A 14,991-nucleotide genomic window follows, 5' to 3' on the forward strand; every position below is an offset into this window, starting at 1 on the left:
GTCTCATGCCTCTCTGCTTGGGGCAGCCCATGGCTTCCTATTGCACTTGGAGCAAATCCAGAGACTTGTCCCTTCCAAAGGCTAGTGAAGCCCTAAATGCTGGCCACTCTGCTGCTCCTCATGGCTACCCTCTCCTGCATCCAGACCTGCTCTTGACCCCAGACTGACATCACCACTGCCAGCACGACTCCTACTCCTGAGGGCTGGTGAGCACCTCCAGTTCTGCCTCATCCTCTGTCTTCCCAACTCAGTAGATGAAACTTGGGTTTTTAGCTGTTGGGCCACCCTCACCTCCTTTCTTGCACATCCCACAACCATTCCAACAGCATGTCCCTCATGCTCTGAGGAGGCCTTGTCCCACCTCTACCAGGGCCACCCAGCCTGAGCCACGACGTGGCTCAGGATCACTGCAGTGGCCGCTCGCCACGACGTCTCCCTTCTCCTGCCCTGGCCCTCTACATTTTATTTACATTGCAGCAGGAGTGATCTCTGGAAACCTCGGTAAAGCCGCTTGATGCCTCTGCTCAAAATCCTCCCAAGGCTTTCCCTCTCACTCAAAAGCCAAAATCCTCACCAGGATCCACAAGGCCCCACATGACCTCACTCTCGGCCACGTCTCCAGTCTCCCACTCATCTCCAGTTTCCCGGGCTTCCTTGCTGAGCCTGAAATCCCTGAACGCCCCCCTACCCCGTCCCGTTCTTGCCATTTCTTCCCTAGATGCCTGCACAGCTTGTGTCCCTAGGCCTCCACTCAGTGTTGCTTGAGAAGCCTCCTTGGACCACCCAATTGACAGGAGCAGGAGCCCACTCCTCCCAGCCCTGGTTTCAGGTGTCCCTTCATTTTCTGAGCCATCTTTGTTGGGATTCCCACGTGAGGACTTAGTGTTCCAGGGAGCAGAGACTTGCTGTGTTTCCCAGGTGTCCCCATTGCCTAAAGCAGAAGCTGTGGGGTTGAAGGTTTTAGAATGAGTGTGAGGCAGAAGCCCCACCTGTTTCTTAAACACACTGAGATTTCTCCTTCTTTGGGGCCTTTTGACAGAGCTGCCCCCTCTGTCTGGAAGCCTCTTCCACCTGATCTTGTCCCATTCAGGTTTCAACTCCAGTGCCTCTCTTTGGAAAGGCTATCCCTCATCCCTCCCAAAGCCCTCCGTGGGCTCTCATGGTTTTTCGTTTGGTTGCTGCAGCTCCATGACAACGTCTTGTTCTCCCTAGCTCTCCGATGAATTCCTGTGCCTGGAACATTGCCGGGCATACAGCAGGTGATGAGTAAGTATTTGCCGAGCAAGGACAGTTACAGTGGTTCTCACGGCCTACGGCAGGCCCTTGTTAGAGCCCTGTGGTGCAGATGGCCAACCCAGAGTTGACCAGACCACATCAGAGCCTCATCCTCGCCCCAGCAGGCCAGGGTCTCAAAGTCCAGCTGGCAGAAGACACCTGAGCTCAAAACCCCTCCAAGATTCCCCGGATCACACAGCTTGGAGACCTTTCTGGAGGTGAGCTGAGCTAGGCCTTCCTGGAAATCCTGACTTTGAACTGGGGAAGAGCAGGTGGAAAAAGATTCCAGACTTGAGGAGCATTGTGACTCACAGAATCTTGGAACCTTAGGGCGGAATGTGGATGGGATGAGTAAGGACTGTTCTGAGAAGGATAAGGAGACCTCTCACTTTGGGGCTGGGCCTGAACCAGGGAGGGGCTGAAGAAAATCAGCAAGTTGGTGCCAGGTCCCCTCAAGGCCTTAAGGGACCTCTGCCTGAGGAATCATCATTTGGCTTTGTAAGCACCGGGGTACTCCTGGAAGTCCAGGGTAAGCAAATGGAATGAGGCGGTAATTACTTTGGCAACAGTGTGGACTGGCTGAAGCTAGGAGTCTGGTAGGCGCCGACACCCCTGGAGACTTTGGGCGAAGGGTCCACGGGGATGCCTGTGAAGACAGGAGGCCACTGTGGAAGTGTAGGGAGGCCGAAGGCCTCGGGGGTCACCAGGTGGGCTGCTAGAGGAAAACACGGAGCCGTGAGATGAGGCCGCAAGACTGCAGGCGCTGTGGGCCTTCATTTGCAGTTGATGCTCCGTTTGGGTTTCTGCTGGTTGACTGTGAGACCTGACTCCTTTCCCCGACAATGCAGACTTCAGCCAAACCTTTCCCTGATCTGGGCCTCTACATCTCAAAAGCCCACCCCTATGACTGGCGGACGGGATTATTTTCTTCACAGCTGTCACCACTCTACCTTCTAACACTGGGTTCTGGGCAACATTGTGGATGGTGGCAAAACTGGGTGGAGATGTAAGAATGTCATAACTGGAGCCGGGTAAGCCAGGGTGCTGGAGGGGAGGGCCTCCCCAAGCCAGGGTCCTGGGGAAGACGTAAGTGATTTGAGTCCATCCAGGGCAGTGCCTTGTCAGCAGGCACCCCCAGGAACAGCCTGGGGCCAGGGCCAACCCCCCAGCCACGGCCTCCTGGGCAAGAAATAACTGCTTCTCATCTCTGTACTTCTTGAGTGGGAGGCAAACAGTCACAGCCGTGGGACATCTGTGGGGTCTCACTGCGGACGTGGGGGACTCCCAGCTCCTTTTTCCACGCCAAGCTTATTCTCCAACCCCTTCTCGGATGCCCCATGATGTGGAGGGGAGCCCTTCGCCCCACACTTCTGGGACACCCTCCTGACCCTCCCCTCTCCTCCCCACAACCATCCTCGCCTCCCCCGCCGTCTGGGCCATGACAGCCGCCTCAGAGCTACAGCGCACAAGGAGCGTTTCGGTCCTCATGATTTCCCAGGGAGGGAAACAGACACTCAAACACCTGCAAACCAAAGCCTGTCTTTGCTATAGCGATATATTTCTCCTTTCCATGAAAAAAGAACAGAAAAAAGAAAAAGAATTTATTTAGGAGAGGAAGGAAAGGTAGTGATGATGATGGTGGAAAGGAAACGGTCTAGTTCACCCAAGAACGGAATCTGAAAGTGGTGGGAGCTGGGCAGTGGGGTAGGAAAGAAGTTCTTAGAGGCAACGCGGAATCGCCCTTCCCAGGGCTCCCCAGGCGCAGAGGTCCTCCGTAAAAAAGACTTAAAAATTGGAGCACTGGATGCCATGGCTCCTTTGGATTTTGATTCCAGTTGATCCCTGGAGTAGGGTCCTAACCGGGGTCTCCCGAGGTCGTTTCGCCGTCCAGGATGGAGCAGGTCTGGCCCCTGGAAGGGCGCGCGGGCTGCTCGGGGACGGGGGCGCCTTTTCTCGCGCTTCGCGGTTTCCTCTCTCCTACTGCAGACAGCGCGCGTTTGCAGTGTTTTGGGACCGAACTGATGCTTTTGGGAAACGAAACTAAACCTCTCTGAAGTTTCCAGCTCGGGCTTTTTTTGTTTCCCGCTATCCGGCGTGGCCCAGTCCGGGCGCGGAACGAGGGCGGGGCCGTGGCCACCGCAGCGGAAACGACCCGGGCCGGGGGCGGGCGGCGAGGACAAGGGGGCTCTTTGCGGCATCCGCCCAGCTTGCGCCCTGAGGACTGCGGCCGGGCGGCGGGGCTGGACGGGAGTGGACGGGCCTGGGCGCGGGCTGGGCGCGCTGGGCCGGCCGGGCGGCGCGCTGACCGCGGTCTCCGTGCGTCCCGCAGGCGGGGAGCTCGCACCGCCGCGCCCGGGCCGCGAGTGATGATAACCTAAGAGGCCGGCGCGGGCGGGCGTGAGCGGCGGAGGAGCCGGGAGCGGCGACACGCGGCCATGGAGCGGGAGCCGGCGGGGACCGAGGAGCCCGGGCCTCCGGGACGGCGGAGGCGCCGGGAGGGCAGGACGCGCACGGTGCGCTCCAACCTGCTGCCGCCCCCGGGCGCCGAGGACCCTGCCGCTGGCGCGGCCAAGGGCGAGCGGCGACGGCGGCGCAGGTGTGCCCAGCACCTGGCCGACAACCGGCTCAAGACCACCAAGTACACGCTGCTGTCCTTCCTGCCCAAGAACCTGTTCGAGCAGTTCCACCGCCCGGCCAACGTGTACTTTGTCTTCATCGCGCTGCTCAACTTCGTGCCGGCGGTGAACGCCTTCCAGCCCGGCCTGGCGCTGGCGCCGGTGCTCTTCATCCTGGCCATCACGGCCTTCAGGGACCTGTGGGAGGACTACAGCCGCCACCGCTCCGACCACAAGATCAACCACCTGGGCTGCCTGGTCTTCAGCAGGTGAGTCGGGCGGGCGGGCGAGCGAGCGCGCGGTGGCGCAGGGCAGGACGCCCCGGGAACTTGGTGTTGGGCGCGGTGATTGGCAGGGGCTGGGTGCTTAGAAGGCAGCTCCACTCTGGGTGGAGGGCCCGGCTGCGCGGGACCAGGTGCCGACCGAAGCCACAGCGTTGCCAAGGCCTCTCTGTGCCCCGGCGGCGGCTAAAGGGGCGCCCTGGATGCGGGGACGCGTGGGGATCCCCTGTCACTCCGTGTCGGGGCCAGAATGATCCCAGGGCTAGAAACCGACTGCCGCTGGGCATCCTCATCCACAGCCGCCCCCACCTGAAGTGAAAGGCAGGAAAAGCCAGCCTGGCCCCCTGGCCTGAAGTCCCTGCTTCAGTCTTCGGCCAGGCACAGTGGTCTCTGAACAGCCGGCATAGGACAGTAAAGCTCAGTCTGATAACAGCTCGGCTCAGGACAGCAGCAAAGTGAAACTCCTGCCAAGTCCTGATATGCCTGGCACTGCCCAGGTACCAGGGCAGGGGAAATAACAGCAGTGTCCATCCTCCACTGTGAGCCATGAGTCGCAAGCCAGGCACCGCCCGGTAGCTGCCTGCCTAATTTTCTTCATCTTAACCTGCTTCCTGGGGGAAAGAGGCTGTGGGGCGTTTGTGAGCCTTGCCACGGCCAGTACTAGGGGTGACCCTGCCATGGACCACTCCTGCTCTTTTTCCCTCCCTGAGTTTTAGAGTCTCGGGCGGACCTATCCAGAGGCCTGCGGCCTTTTCATCCTTTATGCTCTCCACCCCAAGAGAGCCCCTTGGTAGATCCATCTTGGAGCTGTGTCCAGCAGCCTGGACCACCTCAAGGCCCTGTCCCTGAGAAAGGTGGGTCGTCTTAGCTTTCCTCCAAAGCTCAGCCCATCGTTACCTCCTGCCTCACCTTGCTTGACCCCGGTACAGGGACTGAGATGGGCTTCTGAATAGAACATTAGCGGTATCTGGCTTCCATTATGCATGGGGAGACTCTAGGAAGCCCTATGCTCTCTTAGTGGCAGATTGTTCCCCTAAAAGAGGAGGGTCGGAGTGGCTCCTGCCTCTTAGAGGTAGACATTCATGAATGCCTTAGACACAGGCACTCATAGCTTGGATGAAGCCATGGATGCGTGCCTCTGTAGTTGAGTACCTTTCACCCTCCCAGCAACACTGCAGTGGCTATGCTCCATATTTTTATAAACAGAGTAAACGGGTTCAGAGAGGTTAAGTAAACCTGCCCAGTGTCACACAGCAGCAAGGTCGTGGTACTGGGATTTGACCCAGGTCTTCCCGACCGCACAGCTTTTTGAATATTTCTGTGCTCGTGCTTCTGAAACTTTTGTAAGAGTCACTGGAGGCACTTGTTAAAATAACAGTTTTCCAAAGTGTCTCACTCAGCAGGCCTGGGATTGAGCCCAGGAATGTATTAGATTAGCATGCAGGTGACTCTTATATGATGGCCCACACTTTCAGAAACACCACTCTGCCTGCTCCCAAGCCTTGCCCTTCGGCCAGTCAGCAAGCGTGACTGTCATTAGACCGGGCTGTGGGATTTCCCGGCCCCTGTTCGCCAGAAGCCTGAGCAGGGACAAGAGCGGCACCCCTTACACAAATGCCCTCCGTGTCCCCCGAGCGAGGCCTCCACCACATAGCCCTGGTGGGGCTCAACAGTTTTAAGCCTTTGCACAGATACCACTTCCTGTTATTACTGAGCCCGTAACTCCTGTAGCCTCCTTTTTAGAAATACTTATGCCTCAGGAGAAATATCGTTTATTTTCGGTTGGCAAAGTGCTTTGAATCCATTATGTCATTTGATCCTCATGGTAACTATCATACCCATCTTGCAGATGAGGAAACTGAGGTTGGATCTAAAAGCTATTCTCTTGTTTCTATGAGCTTGTAAGGCTTCATGGGACTTTGAAACTTCAGCTTCCATTTGGACTACACCCATCTACGTTTCCCTCCCCTTCCAATCTGCCGTTGACTCCAGGCATCTTAACTCTCCCTCAGACTCTGTCTTCTTCCTTACTGAAGGAACTGTCAGCATTTTTCATTCACTTCCCAGCCGCCTTGAGGACAGTGGGCCCAATGCCCTACTTCTGTTTATTGTTCCCTGGGAAGGCAGGTCAAATTCTTCCAGTCCCAGAAAGGCTGGAAGAGGTGGTGCCAGGCCCTGGGAATAGAAGGAAGAGGAGGCTGGTTTCACCCAGAGTTTACTGTAGGGACAGATGACACCGTAGGGTGTGTCTACCAGGTGAAGTCCTGGGTGGGGCTCCCAGCCCTGGGATACAGGCTCCATGTCAGGCGAGACCTCCCAGCGCAGGATAAGAGTCTGGGATGGTGGTGTGAGGACCAGGAAAATGGTGCCAAGCAAGGTGGGGCAGAGGGTGAGTGCTGCAGTGAGAGATCAGGGGCGGGGGGTGCACAGGGTCATGGCACAGAGATTGAGAACAGGTTCTAGGGTACACTGGGGTGAAGCATCGACATGAAACCCTGGCTCTCAGGACCTGGCACCCAGACAGCACAGAGCAGCCAAGGAAATGACTTCTGTGTCAGGCCAAGGTCTGTGCGGTGCCTTTGGTTGACTGCAGAGAAGATCAGAAGCACGACTGTGAACTGTCTAGGTCTGTTTTGTGTGGCGCTTCCTCCCAGTGTTGCTGCTCTAGCTGCTGTGCATAGGAGTGTCGGTCCAAGCATGCAACGCACTGTTCACGCAGCGTATGAGCAGACTTTAGCTGGAAGTCTTACCTGCTGCCACTGTCCCAGAAGTGACTTCTTGGACATTCCCTTGTATGTGGATGTGCAGCCCGTAGTGCGTCATCGTTTATGTTATTATTTATGTGCTGTTTTTCAGTGACACCATCCTTGGGCCCCTTTCTGTGAGAATCCCTTTGGAGCCTGTTAGAAATGTAGCTTCCTAGGCCAGGGTGTTTGAGAAGCAGTCCTCTGTTTCCTCCTTCTGAACACATTTTCTCCTAATGGATCTCACACGCAATTTAGGAAAACCCTCTTGAGCCACACTCAGCAGGTTGGGGGAGCACTGGGTGATTCTGGGGGGGTTAGGTCCTGCCTGTGGCGCCTGCTGGGGGGAAGGGCCCACCCACCCAGCATCACTAAGCTGTGGTCCAGTGGGATGGGGAGGGTGTGGGAAGCCCCTCTGATCATGTGGGCCTCGGTGCTGGCTGAGGCCGTTCAGAGAAGCCATCTTCCCATAGCCCTGGGTGGGAAGAAAGGGGCTGCCTGCGCTTGAGACCATGCCACTGAGTGAGCCCTGGTGAGAGTCTAGGGGGATGTGGCCTCCGGCTTTCATTTGAGGCTTGGACTTCCCTTTAGCTGACATCGGTCTCCAACACTGAGTGTCCAGCTGGAACAGGGTGGGCATCCCTGGGGGCGGAGGGCTGAGGGGGCAGCAGAGCAATCTCAGGGCTCCTGCTGGGCAGGGCTGGAGGAGGAGAGGGGAAGAGAAGGGCAAAGGGACTCAGCCTAGGCTGGGAGAGTGGCGGGCGGTTCTGCAGGCAGGAAGCAGAGATCTCCTATCAGAGGAAGACTTTGTGCCTTGCAGAAAGCTTTCTCATCCACCTCTTCCACAGCAGGGGTGAGGGGGGAAACCTTAAATCGGCAGACCTGGAGTCCTGCTCCCAGAAATGGAGTGTGCCTTGCAAGGGTGCTGCCGGAGGAGAACCTGGGCCAGTGATCTCATCTGTCCCCCAAAGCCTGCCTAGGCTATTGTTATCTTTTTTTTTCTCTCTCTCTTTTTCTTCTATGTACTTGGTGATGACTTGAATATAATCTTATTGACACCTTTCAGTGTCTGTCTCCAGGATGATGTAACTAGCAGTATTTCTGCAGGAAATAACCAGAGATGACTTTTCCCTGAATCTTCTGGGCTCTGTGCTTGGGTCTGAGGGCAGCATCTCAGCGTCTTTCCGTCATCTTTTGGGAAACGGGTAGTCAGGAGGTGCTCTCTGCTTATTTTGGAATTGCCCTACTTTTGGTCTCTTCCCCTCACTTTTATTTTCACTCCATTTTCCCAGCCCACCAGGGTTATTTATCCAACCCGTGTCCCCTGCCCTTCATGTTTTGTTGTTTCGGAAGAGCTGAGCGGATGAGAAGGTGAGATTCTCACCCAACAAGGTCCTCCTTTTGTTTTCTTTTTCTGCCAGGGCTTTTGTTTCTCTTGTCTCCCCTCTTCCATTCCTCCTCCGTGCCTCTTTCCCTTCCCTTCCAGGTGAGCCTCATCTCTTCCTCTGTGGCACCCTTGGCTCTTTCGGGGCATATTCCCTCCATCCTCCCTCTTAATGCAACAAGAGGCCAGCAGTCAACACATCTTTCCCCTGGGAAGCACAGCACCCTGTCATTTGGGTAAAAGGTTTGCAAAAGCAGAGACATCAGGACAAGACCCAGGAGTTAAGAATGCGCAGGGACCATGCCAGTTCTTCTTAAGCAGGGTTGACATCCCTGTAGGTAGGTTAGGGCACTGGACGCTTGCGGAATATTATTTCCACATTGCCATTCACATGTTTGTTGGAAATAATTTTTCGGTACCTGTTACATGTCATATATTACTGGGCTCATGAGGTCAAGTTGCAGTGGAAAAAGAATGCTTCTTTTCCTAAAACCTTGGTTGTCATCCAAAGGCAGCCTTGTTCATGAAGCAGTTCTTTTTTTACTTGTTAATATGAGCCAAATGTTCTATATGCACAATTCCATTTTATCCTCCCAACAATCATATCATTTCCACATCCCCATTCCACAGATGAGGAAACTGAGGCTTCAAGACTCAATAGCTTGCCTAAAGTCACACTATTAGGAGCTGACAGTACCGTGATTTGAGCCCAGATCTACCCTGCTCTGACCCTGTGTTCACAGTTATTACCTTACTTGCTATTCCCACCCCAAGAACAACAGGCCTCATTAAAATAATTATTCTAGAAAATTTCACATACATAGAAATGTGCACATGTAACAAACTGCCATGTACCATTGTCCAGTTTCAACAATTAGCAACTCATGGCTAACATTATTTTATCTGTATTCCCACCTACTCCCTTCTCCTCTGTCATTCTGATGCAAATTCCAGACATCATGACGTTTCACCTGTAAATGTGTCAGTATTTGTCTTTGGAAAAGCATGACTCTTCTTAAAACTAAACTATAAATACCATTATCATACCTAAAAAAAATTATTATTTTTTAAGACAGAGTCTTGCTCTGTTGCCTAGGCTGGAGTACAGTGGCATGATCACGGTTCACTGCAGCTTCCATCTCCTGGCCTCCAGTGATCCTCCTGCCTCAGCCTCCTGAGTGGCTGGGACCACAGGTGCACACCACCACACCTGGCTAATTTTTCTTGAAAATTTCATAGAGATAAGGTCTCACTATGCTGCCCAGGCTGGTCTCCAACTCCTGGGCTCCAGCTGTCTTCCTTCCTTGACCTCCCAAAGTGCTGGGATGACAAGCCTGAGCCAGTGTGCCCGGCCTAATTTCCTAATATTGTTAAATACCCAGTTTGTGTTCAGATTTCCACTTATCTCATAAATGGGATGTGTACATTTCAATATGTATGTTTGAATTAGCTCTAAATAAGGCCTACTCAGCAGGTGGCTGATAAATCTTTTAAGTCTCTTTTAATCTATAGATTTTCCCCCAGAAAACTCTATTCTCTTTCTTTTTTTCCCTTGCAATTTATTTTGAAGAAATTGGGTTATTTGTCCTGTGGGGTTTTCCAGGGCCTGAATACTGCTGATTACTTCTGTGTGGTTTCAGGTAACATGTTTTTTTCTATTGTAATTTCTGTGAATTGGTAGGAGGGTCTGCACACTTCCTCAGCGTTTCATCAGGCTCAGGTTTGAATTTTTGTTATTGTTGTTGTTTTGGTCTCCACATTCCTAGGTGGTGTTCTGCATTTCCATTAGGAGATACGTGTGCTCACTTGTCTTTTTGTGATGTTGACAGCCATTGATGATCATTGCCTATATCCATTGATTTGTTAGAGGTTGCAAAATGGTGGTGTCCCAATTTATTATAGGAAATACTTTTATAAAGAGACACTTCCCCTCATCTACTAGCTGGTTTCCCAGTGGTCCAGCCTACATAGTAAAAGAGAAATAAGTGCTTGATATTGGATCACTAACATCTTCTAACGCTAACTGTATTAGACCATTCTCAGGCTGCTATGAAGAAATACCCGAGACTGGGTAATTTATAAAGAAAACAGGTTTAATTGACTCACAGTTATGCATGGCTGGGGAGGCCTCAGGAAACTTACAATCATGACAGAAGGCACCTCTTTACAGGGTAGCAGGAGAGAGAATGAGTGCAAGCAGGGGAAATGCCAGACGCTTGTAAAACCATCAGATCTCATGAGACTCACTCACTATCACAAGAACAGCATGGAGGAAACCGCCCCCATGATTCAGTTACCTCAACCTGGTCCTGCCCTTGACACGTGGGGATTATTACAATTCAAGGTGAGATTTGGGTGGGGACAGAGAGCCAACCCATATCAGTAACCAGTTAGCGTTCTAAAATTCTCAAGCTTTTTACTTTGAAATCATTTTAGACTTAACAGAGAAGTTGCAAAAATAGTACAGATGCATACCCCTTACCCACCTTCTTTTAATTTTAACATTTAACTGCACTATAATTTTCAAAAATCAAGAAAATAACATCAGTACAAAGCTATTCACTAAGTCACATTCTTTATTTAGATCTAAACAGTTTTCCATTAATGCATTAATCAGTTTTGGTCAGTATGTTTACATGTTGATCCTGTGTCCTGCCACCTGGCTGACTCACTTATTACATCTAATAATTGTTTGTGGCTTCCTTAGTCTTTTCCATATAGAACCATTCATCAGTAAGCAGAGATAGTTTCACTTATTTCCTTTCAACCTGATACCTTACATTTCTTTTTCTTGCCTGATTGCCCTGGCTAGAAGCTCCAGTATAATGTTGAATAGAAATGGCAAAAATGGATATCCTTCTCTTGCTCCGGATCTTAGGGGGAACGCATTCTTTTTTGCCATTAAGTATGATGCTAGCTGTTTGTGTGTGTGTGTGTGGGGGGGGTGGTGTTTTAACCAATACTGAGATTTCAAGCTGTGGGGTTTTATAGATGCTCTTTATCAGGTTGATGAATTTCCCTTTTGTTCCTACTTTGTTGAGTGTTTTTGCATCAAGAAAGAATTTTTGATTTTGTCAAAGGCTTTTTCTACGTCTATTGAAATGATCATGTGGCTTTTATGTGTAGTTCAACTAATATGACATATACTCATTAATTGATTTTCAAATGTTAAACCAATCTTGCATTCCTGGGATAAAACTTACTCGGTCATGGTGTACAATCTGTTGTTATATTTTGCTGGATTCCGTTGACTAGAATGTGTTGGAGAATTTTGCATTTGAATTTATATGCGATATTTGGGATTGGGGGCCGTATGTGTGTCTTTGTCTGGTTTTGATATCAGAAAAGTACTATACTGGTCTCATAGAATGAGTTGGGGAGTGTTTCCATGTTTCCACTATTTTCTTTTTTTTTTCTTTTTTTTTTTTTGTGAGACAGAGTTTCACTCTTGTTGCCCAGGCTGGAGTGCAATGGGGCGATCTCAGCTCACTGCAACCTCCGCCTCCCAGGTTCAAGCGATTCTCCTGCCTCAGCCTCTGAATAGCTGGGATTACAGGCAGGCATCACAATGCCTGGCTAATTTTTGTATTTTTCTAGTAGAAACCGGGTTTCACCATGTTGATGAGGCTGGCCTCGAACTCCTGACTTCAGGTGATCCATCCTCCTCGGCCTCCCAAAGTGCTGGGATTACAAGCGTGAGCCACTGTGCCCGGCCTGTTTTCTTTTTTGGAAGATTTTGTGAAGATTCGGCATTAATTCTTCATTAAATCCTTGGAAGAATTCAACATGGAAGATAACTTCACTCTGAGCCTGGGCATTTCTTTGTGCGGAGTTTTAAAGATTACTATTGCAACCCATTTACTTGTTACGACTCCGTTCAGATTTACTATTTCTTCTCAAGTCAGTTGTGATAGTTGTATCTTTCTAGGAAGTTGTCCATTTCTTTGAGTCACATAATTTGTTGTCATAGAGTTGCTGATGGTATGCGCTTGTAATCCTTTCTGTTTCCATGAAGTCTGTAGTAATTATTGTGATGTGGTCTAATAGGCATTTTCTTTTCCCCCATTCCTTCTCTATTGATGAACTAGAATTCTTAGAACAGCTGTTTTTCTTTCTCATTGATTTGTATACTCCATGATTGATGTCATTGTAGTCTACTGGAAATTTGTTTTATTCTGGGGATGATCAGTGGATATTAATGTAATTGATCTTTTGCTCACACTGTTCCAGGCTGTGGCCTTTGGGAGCTCTTTCAGGCTGGCTGTCCTGTCCTTCAGAGGCCTCAGGCTTTCTTCTTTCTGAACTCTCCCTTACTCTCTGACTACATGGGCTGTTCCAGGCTCATCTATTTCGGCTGCCCCAGCTCTAGAACCAACCACTTCTCCTGCGGGCTATATAACATTTCTAAAAAAAAATTATTATGAATTTGTGGATTTAAATATAATTTATTGGTTTTAGTTCATTGCAGTTATTTCTATAATTGATTTCTTTGGTCAGTAGGAACCAATCAAGTTATCTCCTGAGTCTTTTTTTTTTTTTTTTTTTCTGAGACAGGGTCTAACTCTGTTGCCCAGGCCGGAGCGCACTGGTGCAATCATAGCTCACTGGAACCACAAGTGGTCTTCTTTAATGCAGTTCTTCTGTACCTTTCAGTGGCCTTTGAAGCCCCACCTGCCTGTTCCCGGGTGCTATGCCATGGCCTGCATGGTGCTCATTTAATGGTCATTCATTGTGGTGATTGTCAATTCTCAGGTTCCATCCTTCCTGCAAGTAAGGGGTCAGGGGTCTCATCTTGGGGGGGAGTACTTCCTTCCCGACGTGTTGGTGGACATTTAACAATCACAGTGACTGGCAGTGTCCCTGGCACTGGTACTCACAACTGGGGTTGCTGGTTGACATGCGATGCCCCCACCTGCCCAGGAAGGTCCTGCCCCATTGACTACCCTTTCCCAAAGGCCAGTCAGGCCTTCACTGAGAAGCATGTTTGGAAGAACCTTTTAAAGACAGGGCTTCCCCACGTTTTGGGAAGGTTGAGAAGGGGCTGGGTGACTGGTAGACTCCTGCTGGTCACAACATGGTGCTTCAGCTTCTTGTTGAACTCCTGCAGCAGGGGAGCCCACTGTGCACATTTGTACAAGATTCACCTTGCCATATTTAGCACACTGACAGAACTTACAGGAAGCATGAAGAGCTATTTTGATTTCTGCTTTTTTAGAAGACTCTTAGCCTGACTTTCTATGTTTACTTGTTTTGCATTTTCCCGGAGTGCAGTTTGTATGAATTACCCTGCACATACCTTGTGGTTATTTTTCCACTGGGGATACTGTATTTTGGAATATTTTGCCTACCAAACTATTTTTATTAGGCAATTAAGAATTTTTGTCCTCATTTTAGTTAGAGGCAATTAAAACGCCCTTGTAGAGGCTAAAGGAAAACTTCTCCTTTGCCCTCTGAAAGTTTGCTGGAAATCAACTGACATAGGGCAGATTAATAGGAGAAAAGGCATACACATTTATTAACATGCATAGCACAGAAGAACTGTAGGAGAATGATTGCCCAATCTCAGTGGAGTATGGAGAGTTATATACCCTCCTTCTTAGGGGAAAGGGAGATGGGAAGTGGGGATGATCGTAGGGGGGTAGTAAATGAGTTTTAGGGGAATTCACGGTGCTTGAAGAACACACCATAGTCTGGGCCACAATCTTTCAGGCCTGCAGAGCAGACAGTGGTTTGTGACAAAAGCCTGTCCAGCTGTGTTGACAGACTTCAGTTTTTCTTCCCACAATACGAATTCAGTTAATAAAAACTTGTTTTCCTCTTTGGAGTGTCTGGATTTTAGGGAGAGAAGGGAACTTTGGAGGAGTTCATCTTGGGCTTTGGGTGAGACAGAGGATTGAGAGGTGAGGTTGGGGGGCGGTTAGAGAGACGCTGAGGGTTCTTCAGTTCAGCGCATCAAAGTGCCATATTTTGCCGTATTGGTTCTTGAGCCCCAACACCCTCAATGAGGTCAGACCCTTGCCAGCAGTTAGATGCTAGGCAGAATGCATTTCTCTTCATCCCAGTGTTCTCATTTAAATTGGAGGGAAGATGGCATTCAATAGGAGGGAGTATAACATTACTTTGGAGGGAGGATGGCATTTAACAGGAGGAAGGATAGAGGGAGGATGACATTAAATTGGAGGGAGGATGGCATCAAATTGGAGAGAGGATAACATTAAATTGGAAGGAGGGTGGCATTCAATAGGAGGGAGGATGGCATTAAATTGGAGGGAGGGGAAGAGAGAAGATAGCAGCTTCTGGTGTGCTGTGAGGAATACGTGAAATAATGCAGAGAGGGTGGGCTACAGTGCCAGGCAGGCAGGCAGGTAAGAATTTGAAAAGTTTAGTTGCAACTCATTAGTATTACTGTTACTACTGCTATCATTATTGCTATTAAGATCTTTTGATCAAAATAAACTTCCTCAGTTTTTTAAAATTTCTAATACAGTTTTATTTTTAGAGATGAGGTCTTGCAATGTCGCCCAGGCTGGTCTCGAACTCCTGGCCTCAAGCAATCATCCCACCTCAGCCTCCCAAAATACTGGGACCGCACCTGACCTGTCCACATTGCTAAGACACTGAGTTGTGCCTCCAAGCCCAAAGAATTTTAGGTGTCATTTAGCTGTATACTTGTACCATGAGGAAATGGACAG

At 50.2% G+C, this 14,991-nt stretch overlaps 1 protein-coding gene across 3 annotated transcripts in view; it reads left to right on the forward strand.

Moving 5' to 3' along the window:
- The first annotated feature begins 1,666 nt into the window (after window positions 1-1,666).
- Window positions 1,667-14,991, forward strand: part of ATP10A (ATPase phospholipid transporting 10A (putative)) — a 181,557-nt gene continuing 168,232 nt past the window's right edge. The window contains exons 1-2 of one of the 3 annotated variants that reach the window (XM_054531354.2): window positions 1,667-1,804; window positions 3,605-4,159. In XM_054531354.2, coding sequence (XP_054387329.1) covers window positions 3,711-4,159 — 449 coding nt within the window. In that variant the 5' untranslated portion in view covers window positions 1,667-1,804; window positions 3,605-3,710. Of the gene's footprint in view, window positions 1,805-3,440; window positions 4,160-14,991 lie in introns of those variants that run through there. The other 2 variants (XM_024232734.3, XM_054531355.2) reach the window with 2 other exon arrangements.

The sequence above is a fragment of the Pongo abelii genome, chromosome 16 (assembly GCF_028885655.2).
Source record: "Pongo abelii isolate AG06213 chromosome 16, NHGRI_mPonAbe1-v2.0_pri, whole genome shotgun sequence".
Lineage (NCBI taxonomy): Eukaryota > Metazoa > Chordata > Mammalia > Primates > Hominidae > Pongo > Pongo abelii.